The sequence below is a fragment of the Carcharhinus amblyrhynchos genome, chromosome 2 (genome assembly GCF_965287045.1).
Source record: "Carcharhinus amblyrhynchos chromosome 2, sCarAmb.v2.hapA, whole genome shotgun sequence".
NCBI classification, from domain to species: Eukaryota; Metazoa; Chordata; class Chondrichthyes; order Carcharhiniformes; family Carcharhinidae; genus Carcharhinus; species Carcharhinus amblyrhynchos.
In genome coordinates, this window is record NC_137325.1 from 94,599,596 (window position 1) to 94,614,826 (window position 15,231).

Below are 15,231 nucleotides of genomic sequence, written 5' to 3' on the forward strand. Positions count from 1 at the left end.
GGGACATTTGGGTGGAGATCAAAGACCTCAGGAGGGAAAGATTAGAGGCATTGGCAGAGAACATTAGAGGTGTTATGGAAGAGATTGGAGATGTTGTACAAAAAAAAATCAGAAGAAATTGGAAGCCTCGTTGGAGACGTCAGGAATTACGTGGAGGGGAGATTACAAGGTGGGCAAGTCCAAACAACATGAATGGCTGAAGCAGGGATCATCTTCACACAGAAGGGCTGAGTGTGTGATCCATCTATGTCTCTTCCTGAGATCTTTATCATCACAGAAGCCAAAATATAGAGATTCAATTCAATCCACATGACTTCAAGCAATGGCTAAGTGCGCCTGATACAGTATGTCTAATGGGTCTTGACAATATCCCGGCAGCAATGCCGAAAGCTCGTACTCCAGAACTAGCCGTGTCTCTAGCCTAAGTACAGCTACATCATTGGCATCTATCTGACAATGTGAAAGATTTCCCAGGTATATCCTATCCACAAAAAGCACAGCAAAGGCAATCTACCCTATTACCACCCCATCAGTCTACTCTGAAAGTGATGGAAGGTTTCATTTACAGTGCTATCAAGTGACACCTTCTCCCCAGTAATTTACTTACTGATGGCCAGCTGGATTCTGCCAGGGCCACTTGATGCCCCAGATATTACTGCAACTTTGTCCCAAACAAAAAGCTGAGTTTGATACATGACAGAGTTTTTGCTTTTGGCGTCAAGATTTGACTGAATCTAGCTCAAAGGAGCCCTAGTAAAATTGAAATAAATGGGAACCCATTCACTGGTCATACCTAGCATAAAGAGAGATGATTGTGGTTTTTGAGACCAATCTTCCCAGCCCAAGAACATTGCTGCAGGACATCCTCAGGGTAATGTCCTAGGCTCAACCATCTTCACCTGCTACATCAATGACCTTCTGTTCATTTTAGCTCAACAATGAGGATATTCAGTGATGATTTCACACTGACCAGTTACTTGTGCAACTTTGCAGACAATGGAGTAGTCCATCTCTACATGCAGCAAGACCTTGAAAACATTCAGGATTCAGCTGATATAGTGCAATCAACTTTTGCATTAACAAAGGGTCAGGTAATAACCATTCATAATAACAGAACGTGTTCCTGATTTTCAACAGGATTTCAATCACTAAATCCCCAAATATCAACATCCTGGGTTTCGTCATTGACCAGAAAGTTAACTAGGTGGACTACATGAATATTGTGGTTACAAGAGCAGGTAAGAGGCTGGTTATTCTGCAGCAGAGAATTCACCTCTTGACTCACCAAAGCCTGTCCACTATGTACAAGACACAATTCAGAAGTGCAATGGAATAGTGTGGATCCAACAGCACTCAAGAAGCTCAACATCATTCAGGGAAAAACAGGCTATTCCATTTCCTTTCCTCCAATATAAGTGGTATATGCAGTATGTATCATCTACAAACTGTATGGTAGCAACTCACCAAGGGTTCTTTGATATAATCTTCCAAATTCACAATCTTGACCAGCTGGAAGGATACGAGCAACAGGTGCACGGGAAAACGAAAACTCCATCCTCTTCCAAGTCATACACTGACTTGACTTGGAGATATGTCATTGTTCCTTCACTGTCAGTGTATCAAAATCTCAAAACTCCCTCTCTAGCAGTATTCTGGGTATACAACACCACAGGGACTGCATGATTCAACAAGACAGTTCAACACTACCTTCTCAAGGACAAGCAAGGATGGAAAATGAAGGTCTAGCTTGCCAGCAATGCCCACATTCTGTAAATGTAAAAAGAAGTGGAAAACCATTTACTGCCTAGGTACACCTGGCTTGCCTTCTATTACAGTAAGAAGTCTCACAACACCAGGTTCAAGTCCAACAGGTTTATTTGGTAGCAAAATCCTCTAGCTTTCGGAGTGCTGCTCCTTCGTCAGGTGAGTGTGAGTTCTGTTCACAAACAGGGCATATGAAGACACAAACTCAATTTACAAAACAATGGTTGGAATGCAAATTTTTTTGCTAAATACTAAAAGGCCAAACTAATTCCTGGGTGGGTTATTTGCCTGTAATCCCTCTCTTCTCTCAATTAAAGCAAGAAATGAGTGGATTGCACAAAGCTTTAGATATTTTGTATGTTTTACATACCATCTGACTCAACATGCACACAATATTCTGAGGGTTAAAATCCTCACCCAAACTCTGTAACACCTTCTCCACCACCTCCCATGATGTTTCAGGTCAGTGACCTTTGGTCAGACTGAAATTGTTAAAAATGTAACCATTTCTAGCCAAGTACAGAGGGATAGAAGGTCAGGGAAGAGGTGGAGGGAACAATGAGCGATGTATGAAAGTGTAGAAGGTATAGTGAATGGCCAAATCATTATCATCATCTATTGTCCATAAAAAATAGGAACAGTGTCTATGATCTGAAAGTATTGAAATCAATGGTACATTCAGAAGGTTGTAAAATGCATCAAGCTTCCTATGAATTTCTGCGGAATAGTGTAGGAGGCAGAGAACAGGATTAAGGTGGCAGGCAAGCAGAATCTCAGAGTAACACTGGAGATGTTCAGCAAAGCAATCACTCAGTCTTGGCCTCCCAGCTATGGAATGTACCGCAGCATGAGCAGCAAATACTCTATGCTAAATTGAAAAAAGTACAAGGAAAGCACAGCTTTACTTGAAAAGGAGTGTTTCAGACCAAAGGAGGGAGCTCATGAAACGGCATGTCTTGTGCCTTCTGCATTTGCATGGGAAGGTTCCAGGGGATGGAGAGTAGGGGTTGGGGAAGATGAAAAAATGGATAAAAGAACATAAGAAATAGGAGCAGGAGTAGACCAGTAGAGTACAGATACAACACTGGCATCTACCCAACAATGCGGAAAATTGCTCAGGTATGTCCTGTACACAAAAAGCGGGACAAATCCAACCCAGCCCATTACTGTCCAATCAGTCTACTCTCGATCAGTAAAATGATAGAAGGGGTCATCAACAGTACTATCAAGCAGCACCTGCTCAGCAATAACCTGCTCAGTGATGCCCAGTTTGGGTTTTGCCAGCTCCTGACTTCATTACAGCCTTGGTTCAAACATGGGCAAAAGAGCTGAATTCCAGAAGTGAGGTGAGTGACAGCCCTTGACATCAGGGCTGCATTCCACTGAGTATGGCATCAAGGAGCCCCAGCAAAACTGGAATCAATGGGTATCAGGGGGCAAACTCTCTGCTGGTTGGAGTCATACTTGGTATATAGGAAGATTGTTGTGGTTGTGGAAGGTCGGTCATCTCAGCTCCATGATATGTCTGCAGGAGTCCCTCAGGGGAGTGTCCTAGTCCAACAATCTTCTGCTGCTTCATCAATGACCTTCCCTCCATCATTGTATCAGAAGTGGGGGTGTTCATCGATGATTGCACAATGTTAAACACCACTTGTGATTCCTCAGATACTGAAGAAGTCCATGTTCAAATGCAATAAGATCTGGACAATATCCAGGCTTGGGCTGACAAGTGGCAAGTAACATTTGTACCACACAAATGTCAGGCAATGACCATCCTAATAAGAGACAGTCCGATCTCCACCCCTTGGCATTCAATGGTGTATCCATCACTGAATCCCCTACTGTCAACATCCTTGGGGTTACCATTGACCAAAAACTCAACTGGATTCACCACATAACCACATTGGCTATTAAAGCAGGTCAGAGGCTAGGAATAATACTGTGGTGAGTAACTCACCCCCCTGACTCCCCAAAGCTATCCACTATCCACAAGGCATAACTCAGGAGTGTGATGGAGTGCTCCCCACCTGCCTGGAGGGTGCAGCTCCAACAACACTCAAGGAGCTTGAAACCATCCAGGACAAAGCAGCCTGCTTAATTGGCACCACATCTCCAAATATTCAATCCCTCCACCACCGATGCTCAGTAGCAGCAGTGTGTACTATCTATAAAATGCACTGCAGCAATTCACCAAAGATCTTTAGACAACACCTTCCAAACCCACAACCACTTCCATCTAGAAGGACAAGGGCAGCAGATAAATGGGGACACTACCACCTGCAAATTCCCCTCCAAGTCTCTCGCCATCCTAACTTGGAAATATATTGCTGTTCCTTATCAGTCATTGAATCAAAGTCCTGGAATTCCCTCCCTAATGGCATGGTCAGTCAACTCACAGAACATGGACTACAGCGATTCAAGAAAGCAGCTCACCAGAACCTTCTCAAGGGCAACTAGGAATGGGCAATAAATGCTGGTCAGCCAGCGACGCCCACGTCCCATGAATGAATAAAAGAAAAGACCAAACGGCCTTCTCAGCCTGCTCTACCATTCAAATAAATCATGGCTAACCCTCTACTTTTTTCTGTGCCATCCTCGTATCCCTTGAAGTTTTTGATATTAGAAATTTATCAATCTAAATCCTGAACATACTCAACGACTGAGCCTCTGAAGCAGAGAATTCCAAAAAATTCACCACTTTCTGAGCGAAGAAATTCTTCCTAATCTCAGACCCAAATGGCTTGCCTCATCGTCTGAGACACTGCCTCCTGGTTCTACAGCCTTCCACACCCCTGCTCCACCTACTCCAACCGACCTAACCTGGGACAACATTCTTCTTGCATCTGCCCTGTCAAGCCTACATGAATTTTGTACTTCTGAATGAGATCATTTTTATTCTTTATAAACTCCAGAGAAGAAAGGTACAATAGTCTGGTGAACCATTGGTGCACTCCCTCCATGGTAACATATCTTGCTGAGGTAAGGAAACCAAAACTTCACACAATGCTCCAGGTGCAGTTTCACCACAGCTCCTACATAATTGTAGTAAGACATTTGCACTCCTATACTCAAATCTTCTTGTAACGGTGATACAGAGCAAATAAACCCTTTTGAATGCTGTATGAGAAAGTGAGAGAAAGGGAAGGTGTATTTGATGATTGCATCATGCTGGAAGAAGTGGAAATGGTGCAGGATGATTAATTAAATAGGCTGATGGAGTGGAAGGTGAAGACAAGTGACACCCTATAGCAGTAGTGAAAGAAAGAAGAAGAAGGGGGAGTAAAAGAGCTGGAAATGCATTCCGAGCACCTGCGAAATGCAGAAACTGCAAGGATGGAATAAAATTCTTCCAAGAAGTAGAGTGGGCAGGTCTATGTTAGCAGGCTTAATATGGGGCTATGACTGACAACTATCCCTAGAAGCAGAGAGGGAGAAGTTAAGGAATGGAAAAGAGTCCGAGAAGGGGCAGAAGTTGTGGAAATGCGTTTTATACAAGGTAATCTTTTTTTTTAAAGTGAGCCTGATAATGTAGTAGAAAGGTTCCTTCTTTTGTTGAAAATGTAATAACCCTCATTTGAAGATGCAGGGGACAATCTTACGCTGTGTCTCAGAAAATAATAAATGATAGTTAAGATAAATTTGAGTCTATGAATACCATGAGAAAGGTGTTGTAGAAAAAAAAACTATCATATATTACACTGCTATTGAGTTCATTTCAGCTCATTTTCTCTGCAGCAGTAATTTTATACCCAAACATACCAAGTAACCATCAGGACAAAGTCATTTGTCATTTCTCCAGAGGATCTGAAATAATATAAGGTCAATAATTGTGCTACTCTTTCTGGCAAACAAAGCTGTCTTCTTACCTTTCACTGATTGTCTCTCTTATCCCTAAAAATCTCCATAAAGTCTTCACTCCTACTCCTATACTTCAATATTGGTCTTGATCTTTTCCAAATTAAATCTTATAGCAAGTATCAGTACTAAGAAGCTGTACAGAGTGAGCATATGCCTGTAGCTGGAAATACATTTTACTTTGCATATTGCAAATAATATTATGTTTTTTCAAGTCATATGATGTTCGTTTCAGTTTCTCTCAGTTGGGCTACCAAAAATATTTATAAAAGATAATTTTCCAGTAAAAGGTCCACCTCCTTCTCACCTTCACACTGCAAACAATGTGAGATCACTACCATCCTCCAGCAAAATTAAATACTACGGACAGAAAACAAACCCTGACCACTGCATTATCTGGTGCAAAGTTTCCGTAAGACCTCATTACAAAACATGCAAATGATTTGGAAAACTAGAATATCCTTTTTCTAAAAGGGCATATTTGATTTGGACTGCCAGATGTACTATTTTATGATCATGAATGGAGTTTGGGCACAATCAATTATTTGCCATTTAAGTAGAATATATTGCCACTGTGGCTCTGGAACATAAATGTAATTAAAATCAACACAATAAAATATGCTGACTACCAATTGATAATACATAACTGAAACTTTTTCAGAGATACCATCAGTAGAAGAGCAATGTAAATTGTAATAATTTTGAAGAATGAGAAAATAGAATGCTGCATTAATAATTGGTAATTAAAAGGATATCAAAAGGTTGGGTGGGATGTTTTTCCGTAGCAGTTCGTGCTGCTGTTTGTAGCGGCAATTGTATCTTTACAGGCAAAAATATCTCTTAAAATGTACATTATACCACCAACCCAAAACCATATCGCAAAACTTCACAAAATCAATTGTTTAAATATTTCAGTGAGTAGTATGGCTGTACCAAATTGGAATTCAATTGGAGTTCTGCCAGTCTTAAACTACCAAAAGAATAACAGTGGTCCCTTAGATATTTTATAGAGAATTCCTGAAATTCAAACAACTCATTTTTAAAAATTAATAATATTAATCAGCCACTCTCCCCTACCTTTTTTTGGATCTCTCAAGCCATGCATACTTTACCAACCAAGATAAAGCAAACCCAATTTCTAGGTTTCGGCCAATGCTGTGCAGAGCTTGACATGAGAAGAGGATGAATGTGGTTCAGAATGGATTTCCCCTGACTCCCCCTTTATTTCTGAGAGGAAGCACAATGCATTGTACCTCTTACTGATGACACAGTGAGAATGGTAAACCTTCACAAGGGTATCACAAGTACATACTCATGTTTTATCTCTCGCACAAGCACTCATGTTAACAAGTACCAAAACAACAATATTGTAAAACGGATCCAGTGTACTTGCTTCTAGAGGAGAAAGCTTAATCCTACCAGCTCTCTTTTGGCTACTTCAAGTATTTTCCTCCATATCTTTTTTTTATTCACATTTTAACCAACAAAGCCAACCTATCTTTGTGTGGAAAATTGTGGCAAATAAATCAAAGTTGAATATAATTGGATAAAAATAAATCCAAAAAATAGATTATTAGAAATCAATATTACTATACTGGGTTATCACTGTACCAGGAATCATGTTCTGTTGGAAACTTCTTGGTATATCATGTCACCTAAGGTCTGTTGTATGACAAATTCTTCAGTAAAGGTAAAGTCCCATAGTCCCAGATGACTAGTAGCTGATTTCTCCTTTTGAGGTGGAGAGCTGAGTGGTGGTGATTTAATCTGACAATCACCACACCTCAGGCAAGGGACTAGGTAGGCCTTCATGAATGACCTCAGTTGGTATGACAATTGAAGCCATGCTGTTTGCATCACTCTGCATCACAAACCAGCTGTCCAGCTAACTGACTTTTCAATAAACAACATAGAAGCACAAAATATGCTGGATAAGTGACTGGGATTTACTGAAGAACATACTCAATGATTGAAATAGACTGCAAAATCTTGTATCTTATATTAGGACTGTTTAACCCTCTTCGGTCTTTCCTCCACCATTTTTGCTTTTCATGCACATGGTATCCGTGACAGCACTCAGAATCCATAATGAATATTGAATTCTATTCAATGTTGTTTATCTTCTATTCATTATAAAAAGCATGGTCTTGAACTGGATTTTTCTATTCAGGACAACATGATAAGTTTGGGTTTTATTTATGCTGCATTTTTATATCTGAACTAAGTTTGATAATGCAACATGTCAGAGCAGGTAACACGAAGGGTCACTGCTCCACAGTGTATATTCTTTCAGTTCTTACGATCCAAATGTAACTTCAACTTTTAAATAAGATTTGTATCTTGGTCCTCATTAGAATCTAATGAGGGTGAAATTCACCTGTGGAGAGGGGTGCGATATGGGAGATAACTGATCAGGCCATTCATTCAGCAATTGTGTAGCATTCCTCTGAATCACTGGAATGGAAAAAAAGGGGAAGCAAGATAAATAATGGATAGCAGCTCTACCGCCTCCCATTTTGCATTCTCCTCCCTCTGAAGTTGAATTTCACCCTTAATGAATCAAAATTGTACTCCATTTCAGAATGAATGAGTATATGAGTTTCATAAATTAAGAAAAATGATTTTTGCGCAGCAATTGAGACTGTATCATTATACCAAATTATAGGGTGCTTGGAATCGTAACTGCAATAATCTTGACTCTTCAAACTCAATGCATCTGTCATACCAGCCTTTGAAATAGATGGATACCCAGCACATCACATAACCAGCTCTTTAGTTTATTTGCATATTGTTATACTTCCTCCAATGGTTTTTGCACAACTCTATTTTTCCAATTTTCTTTCTTGGATTTTAGCCAGCTGTTCACTTCTAACCCATAAGTTCCTACTGGACTTTTGCAAAATGTGTGAGCATTTCAAGAAAATTCATCTTTCCTCAGTGTAAATAATGTTGTTTCGAGGGAGTTCTCCTCCTGCTGGGTGCAGCTTTGAATTCTCGCCCACACAATGGCTTCAAACTATCAACTACGTAGCCTTACAACAGGTCATTCGGAACTCAGAGGCAGGAACTCTGTGTTATATTTTTAGAAATCAGTCCTCCATAAAGACTAAAGATTGTTTGCCTTACCCAATTCTTTCAACACATTCCACCATTCAAACCCCATACCAGTGGGCAGCACTTCAGGTGCAGTTTCCATAATACATAATCCTTCAATTACTCCTCCCAGAGATGCTTATCTATGAAGCACATTCAATTAAAATGCAGCAATTGGTGCAATTTTGATTGACAAGACATAAAATCAAGGCAATTTCACCAACCAGGCAAAAGCAAAATTCTGGTTGTCTGATTGAATCTGGGACTTATTGCCAGGTAAAGTTCTTTCAGGGCACAAATACACACATTCGAACATTTTCCTATGATTTCTCCAAATATATCTTTCTCGGTTTAAATCTTTTACTTAGACCATAAAGGCAAATTTTGCCACTTCTTCTCCTGAAGGTTACATTTCAACAATTATCTCTCAACCTTTAATATCAACTCTGATAAATTGCTAACCAAAATATAGCTTAAATTATGTTAAACTAGCTAACAATGTCAGAGAATACTCAATAGCTTACACGTACCTTACATTTTACTAATCTAGGTATCATCCCATCCTTCTATTTCCTTTATACCACTTGGATATCGTGTTGTTCTGTGTCTATCTTTCTAAACAAGACTGTACTTTCCCAACTCTAGCTATATTTAGGCTCCCCATTGATTTTGCTGTTAGCTTATGCAATACATTACCCTCGTGTTTTATACACCTATTGCCTTTCCTACATAACAGAGAAGTGGTTAATTTCATAACTGTCAAAGGAATAAAATCTAGAGGCAAAAATTGCCATGTTCTTATATTAAACTACCATCTGGTAATGCCATGAGACTATTGAATTAAAAGAAAGGAACCCCAGTATCTTTGCTGAGAATGCCACTGGGAATATTGATAGTGACAGTACCTTAGCAGGAAAAGAAAATGTTCAAAATCAATCTATTCACCCAAGCAAGAGAATACAAGTTAGCCAAAGCTGAAAGTGATCTATGGAGAGCACTGCGAGAATAATTCTTGCTTTTTGCCTTTGGCTCCCCGTCCATTAGAACTCTAAATGTCACCCATGATTCAGAAAAAAAATAGGAATTATAGACATTTTCTGTGAGCGAGGTTACTTTTATTTTGTAATTTACAGAACTCGGGCATAATAACTCCTCAGAAAAGTATACAGTGGCATTTAAAATTTAAAGGAGTTATTTTCTGGATTGCCACTTCGTTTTGTATTAACCAAATCAACGCTTAACATAATGTACTTAAGGGCGGTTAGAATTTCAATGGGGAATTACAAAGTCTACCCTGCCTCGATATTTACATAGCACACTGAACGTCTAAAATCTGGAAAACAAACTTCATCCGCCCATGAACTGGGTTTTTGAACCTTATTCAAAAATATCTTGCATGCACCTCAGGCGAACATGGTCAAGACATTATCTTGTTATAATAATTAAATACCCTTTCAATCAAACAAAAAGTTTAAAACACTTATTTTTCATACTTGACCACGGAATATCTATATTACTATTGGTCTGAAGCATCAGTTTTAAGGAGCTTTTGTTTAAATCCTTTTTTTTGGAATGTAAGCATGGGAAATTTGTCACCAATATTCAGGAAGCCTGGCATCATTCATGAGAATATGCACGCTCCTTCTGTCTGAGCTCAGGTGTGTCAACGCCTCTTCTTCCTGCTCTGCTGGGTGTCATTGTCAGAAATACCCTGCAGGTAACAGGGCAACTCAGCTGAAGGGGACTGACCAGCGCCTCCTCCCACCGTCAGCAACTACAACTGCAGCATTCCTTAAAAGTTAAAAAGCTACTGACCGAACCGGCAGAAGCCGAGACAGTCTGCGGGCACGGGGTTGGGTTTACTCGGTTTCAATTTGGTTGTGCAGTCACACTGTAAAGAACGTAAAATTGCAGAACCGATGCAAATGCTGAACCCATCCGGGGCAATGGTCTTATTCCCGGAGTCAACAGTGGTGTCACTTAACTGATCAAAACTGCTTGCTAAGTTAACAAGTCATAAACATACCGACATGCCAACAACGCTTCATTCAGGAAACAGAACATGTCATCAGCGAGTGAAGTGGCTGGAAGTACCAAGCTAGAAGTTGCCATATTAGCACCCCATTGGTGCTGCTGCAATTTGCATCGACATTAAAATTAGCAAGTAGCATTTTAAAGTTAAAAAAACACTTCAATGCGTATGACATTCAGTTTTGCCAATCTGTCGTTTATCTGCAGAAGTAGACCAAAAAAAACACATCTACTGTAAAATACAGCAAAGAGTGTAACTCTCCTTCCTCATATAATGAATAGATCAGTTTTTCAAGGGGTTCAGTTTAAAGATATATTTCAGTTTTTACTTCATTGAGGATTTTACAGCATGCAGCATTATTTGGAACCCTGAGTCAAGCAGGTTACTCTAAGTCGGAATATGTGACATATATTGTGTAGATGTCACCTGCAAAACAAAGTGCATATGTAATCCGGTCATTATGGTACCATCCACACTCACTCATTGAAGCAGACCGTCCTAAATAATAAAAGTACTGCAATGGGCCAGAAACCATATTTTAGGTCCATTCATTGCACAACTCCGATCAACAGGAGCGAGCATGAAGCTCTGTAAATAAATAACAATTTAAAAAAACCCCACAAGACAGATGCCCGCATCGATCTAGAGGACTCGATTGCTCCCTTGCACTGCTTCGGGAGAGGGAGGAAGATTGCAGTTTCAGCACTTCGTATTGCAGGATAGCGCAGAGCTTGGGAAATGATGGCAAAGCTCTGGTAGCTGCCAGGGAAGGAATCCTGTCTGAAAGTATGCCTCGCTCTGTGCCTTCCTCTCCCTGCCCTCGGCTCCGGGACTCTTATGAGCCCGGCCCGCCTGAGCTTCCTCTTTTGCACAAGTGCTGCTGATGTTGTCTACTTACGGGATGCTGCTGCCGCTGCCAGCCCCACGCCGCCGCCGATGCAAATCCAGAAGAGCGCCGTTATCCTGCGCAGGAGAAGCCCCAACATGGTCCAGTTCGTTCAGAAGCGGCTGGCAAATAGAACCGAAACGCGGGCACAACTAAAGGGTGACAGCAGCCTCTTGTCAGTCTGGTGTGTGTGTATCAGAGTCAAATAGGGGGGAAAAAAAAGGTTGCTGCTTGTGAGGCGAGAGCCTGCTGCTCTCTCTCTCTGTCTCTCAGTCAGTCTATGATTAAAATCCTGCTTCCTGTATGTATGTGTGTGTCAGTGTCTCTCCTCCCAGCCCAGCCCAGCCTGCAGCCCGCTCTCCCTCCGCTCCCCTGTTTTTTGCACCGACTGCTGCCACCCACCTCACTGCTCAGCACATCCACAGCGGACCACTCAATCCCGCCAGCAGTAGGGGAGAGTAGGACCACACCGCTGCCCCTTTCTCCCCGCAGAGTGGCCTGACTTTCTCCTACTCATCTCCTTAAACAAATTTTCATTCTGCTCTCACACTGACAGCAGATAGATTGGAAGTCGGGTGTAGTATTACAGTCTATTCCTCTCTTCTTTCTATCTCTCTCCCCCTCTCCAGGTGGCGAATGGTATCGCCCTCCTCTCTTCCCCCTCCCCCTCCGGAGAGATGAAAGCGGAGCGCCGCTCCTCCCGCCCCCCCCTTTCGCCTCCCCAGCGATGTCCGTGCGGTCCTATCGCCCGCCTCTTTTTCACCCAGCTACCAGCTGATTAATATTTGACCGCAGTGTGTTACTGCATAGATTTCCTGGCTGCGTTCAACCTCCCCGCACATCCAGATCAGAGAGAGGGGGTTTGGAATCAAAACACACAGAGCAGTATAAATGAGTGCTGACTGGGGAAGAGGGGGAAAGATGCCCAGCCGAAAACAAGTTCGACACACGCACACACAGACAGTTTTGATACATCGGAATGCATTTTTCCAGTTATTGTACACGCATTGCTCCAGCTGTAATGAAGTATTAAACATGTGGCTCTGTTTCAGAGGTTTCCCACCGGGGGAATGGCGCATTTCAAATGCTGTTTTTAAATTATAGTGATGGGTAACGCTCAAATTAGTATGTGATGGAAGTGAGGAGCTGTGTTTGCTTATGTGTTACATTTTATCTCACACTGGGAGATATAAAGGTTTTGAAACAAGGATGGAGATTGAAAGCAGTTTGGATTTACACTCAGTGTTTTACAGCATTGACGTCAGTCTCCTGCTCGATTTGTAAGTTTCTGCGAGTTTGTTACAAGCTGGGACAGCAGCGAGAGAGATAGAGATTGTCCTGATTTCATTCAAACGGCCCCTCACCACCTGGAGCTCCTTCCACTTCAGGAGTGGATGTTACTTTACTGGATTACGGGTGACTCTGACTTCTTAAAGTCCACCTAAAGCATTTAAAATCAAATGACAAACCGCGTTTCTTTCTTACTTATTTTTAATTATCTCGTGCATGTGCTCCCCAGCTTCACGCAGTTTATTTGTTTTTAGGAAATGATGAAACATCACCAAAATACGAAACATACATTTGGTCTACAGATTCCGCTCCGGTGGTGAGCTGAGCAAAGACAGTCAAAGGTGCATTGGCTTCATGAGCAAGCATTAAGCCACTGAGCAAAATACTGATGAAAAGCCGTTGACCTGAAACGTGAACTCTTCTCTCCATCGATGTCGTCTGACCCGCCGAGTATTTCCAGCAATTTCTCTTTTTATTATTTCAGATTTCCAGCATCCGCAGTATTTGGTATCATGGCCTGGACACGACGTTCTTTGCTTAATTAATTATTTGCATTTTCAGATCCCTTGGTGTCTTGCTATTTAATATTTTAGAGAATACTGATTAAAAATGACCCATTAAATTGTAACCCAGCTTAGAACAGTATTGGTCTGTTATCTGTTGTAGGGTGTTGGATACCATTCGGTAAATCCTAATGAACTTCTTATAATCTTAAGTAGGTTAACTGTATATATTTATGAACAGCAAGAACAATGTATATATATACAATAAAACATTCAAATTAGGGGCTGTCTCTATACTTGCTGGTCCACAGGGCTCTGATCAACACCAGGCTGACCTGCAGGATCATGGATCATGTGTTCTCTTGCATCACTATGTGGAAGGTACTGTACTGAATCCCACTTTTATCGAAGTTGTGCCAGACTCTTAAACTACACCACCCCCGATGTATTTCCAATGTCATCCAATCCAATGTATTTACGCTATTCTACTTTAACCTATTACCTGACATTGTAATTATACCCCATCTCCCTCCTTCAAGTCTCTGAGTTTCAGTGGCTGAAGCAAATTGGAGGCCTTATAACCCTTCCATATCTTGTGTAGCTTCCGTTGTTGCAGATAAACTCTTGATTTGGAGGTTGTTCTGGCATCTTCTCCAATGCCACTATACTGTGAAAATGGGCAGACTAAACATGAGGAGGAGACTCCTTTGGTTTCTCTTGACTGCACCCTCTGGGGTGCCAACCAGGTAGGACTGAGGGTGATCATTGTCCTTTATGATTGGAATCTTTTTTCAGCCTCTGCATTTGACTGCGGGCATCTCAGTGAGCTGATGCTGTTGTGGAAGCCAAATGTGGGAGCCTTAGAATCACATTAAGGGTGGGAAACAGATCAGCATATTTAAATTAACATTTAAATATGCTGAGACCATTTGAGGCTAGATCTTCCCTGCTCCTGGGATTTTCCAACACTGGGATGCAACGGGAGCCCAGCAACAATTACTACTGGTCTCCGCAAACGGAGACCAGATGTGATGGCCATGCAGCGGGGCTTGGAGGTGATTGAAGTTTCTGATAGTCAGGGACATGGCAAGGCACTGCCCATCTGGCTATGACAAACTGCAAGGTTAGTTGGGCGCTGCCAGAGTTTGAAGAGCAATTCCAAGGGGGCTGGGCATGAGAGGGCTGGAGCCTGAGGGGGTGGGGCATGAAGTATGGGGGTCATGAAGACGGTCATGAAGGTGGGAAGTTCATGAAGGAGAGAGTCAAGAAAAGGGGCCCATTGGGAGGGCCCAATGCTGCTGATCCTTGTTGGAAAAGAAATGAGTAAACATCCCTTCAATGAGGTGGGTAGCAGCGGAGATCCCAGATGCCCATGGGGAGAATCCTTAATTTCAATTTGAGATCAGGACGCTCTTCAAAAATAGTGCCCAATCTCTCAGAAGCCCCTCTCAGAACTGGTGCAAACTCACCCCTTTCCCAAGAAGTGTAGGAAAATGAATCACACCAGTTTTCTCATCCAAAATTACTCTTGGGGGGTGAATTGTCCAACCATGCCTATAGATGGGATTGTCTGATCCTGCTCTAGTCAATGGAGCTTTGTGCCAACTTCTCCATTCTCACTGGCAGCAGTGGAGGGGCATAAACAGTGAATCTACCACTTAGTGATTTATTTGGAAAAATTCCACCCAAGTTATTTTTGTTTGAACCAAGATTTCATGGTACCACTACTTGACCTCTGCTGTGGCCACCCTATTGTAGGGTATTAGATACCTTTTGAAAGGTCTTAATGAAGTCTTCAGACATAAATT

At 41.7% G+C, this 15,231-nt stretch overlaps 1 protein-coding gene across 2 annotated transcripts in view; it reads right to left on the reverse strand.

Annotated features, from left to right (window-relative positions):
* Positions 1–11,954, reverse strand: part of LOC145356548 (contactin-associated protein-like 2) — a 1,680,587-nt gene extending 1,668,633 nt beyond the window's left edge. For both annotated transcript variants that reach the window (XM_080209322.1, XM_080209313.1), the window contains exon 1: positions 11,643–11,954. In XM_080209322.1, the coding sequence (XP_080065448.1) occupies positions 11,643–11,730 (88 nt within the window). In that variant the 5' untranslated portion in view covers positions 11,731–11,954. The remainder of the gene's footprint in view (positions 1–11,642) is intronic.
* Positions 11,955–15,231: the final 3,277 nt, after the last annotated feature.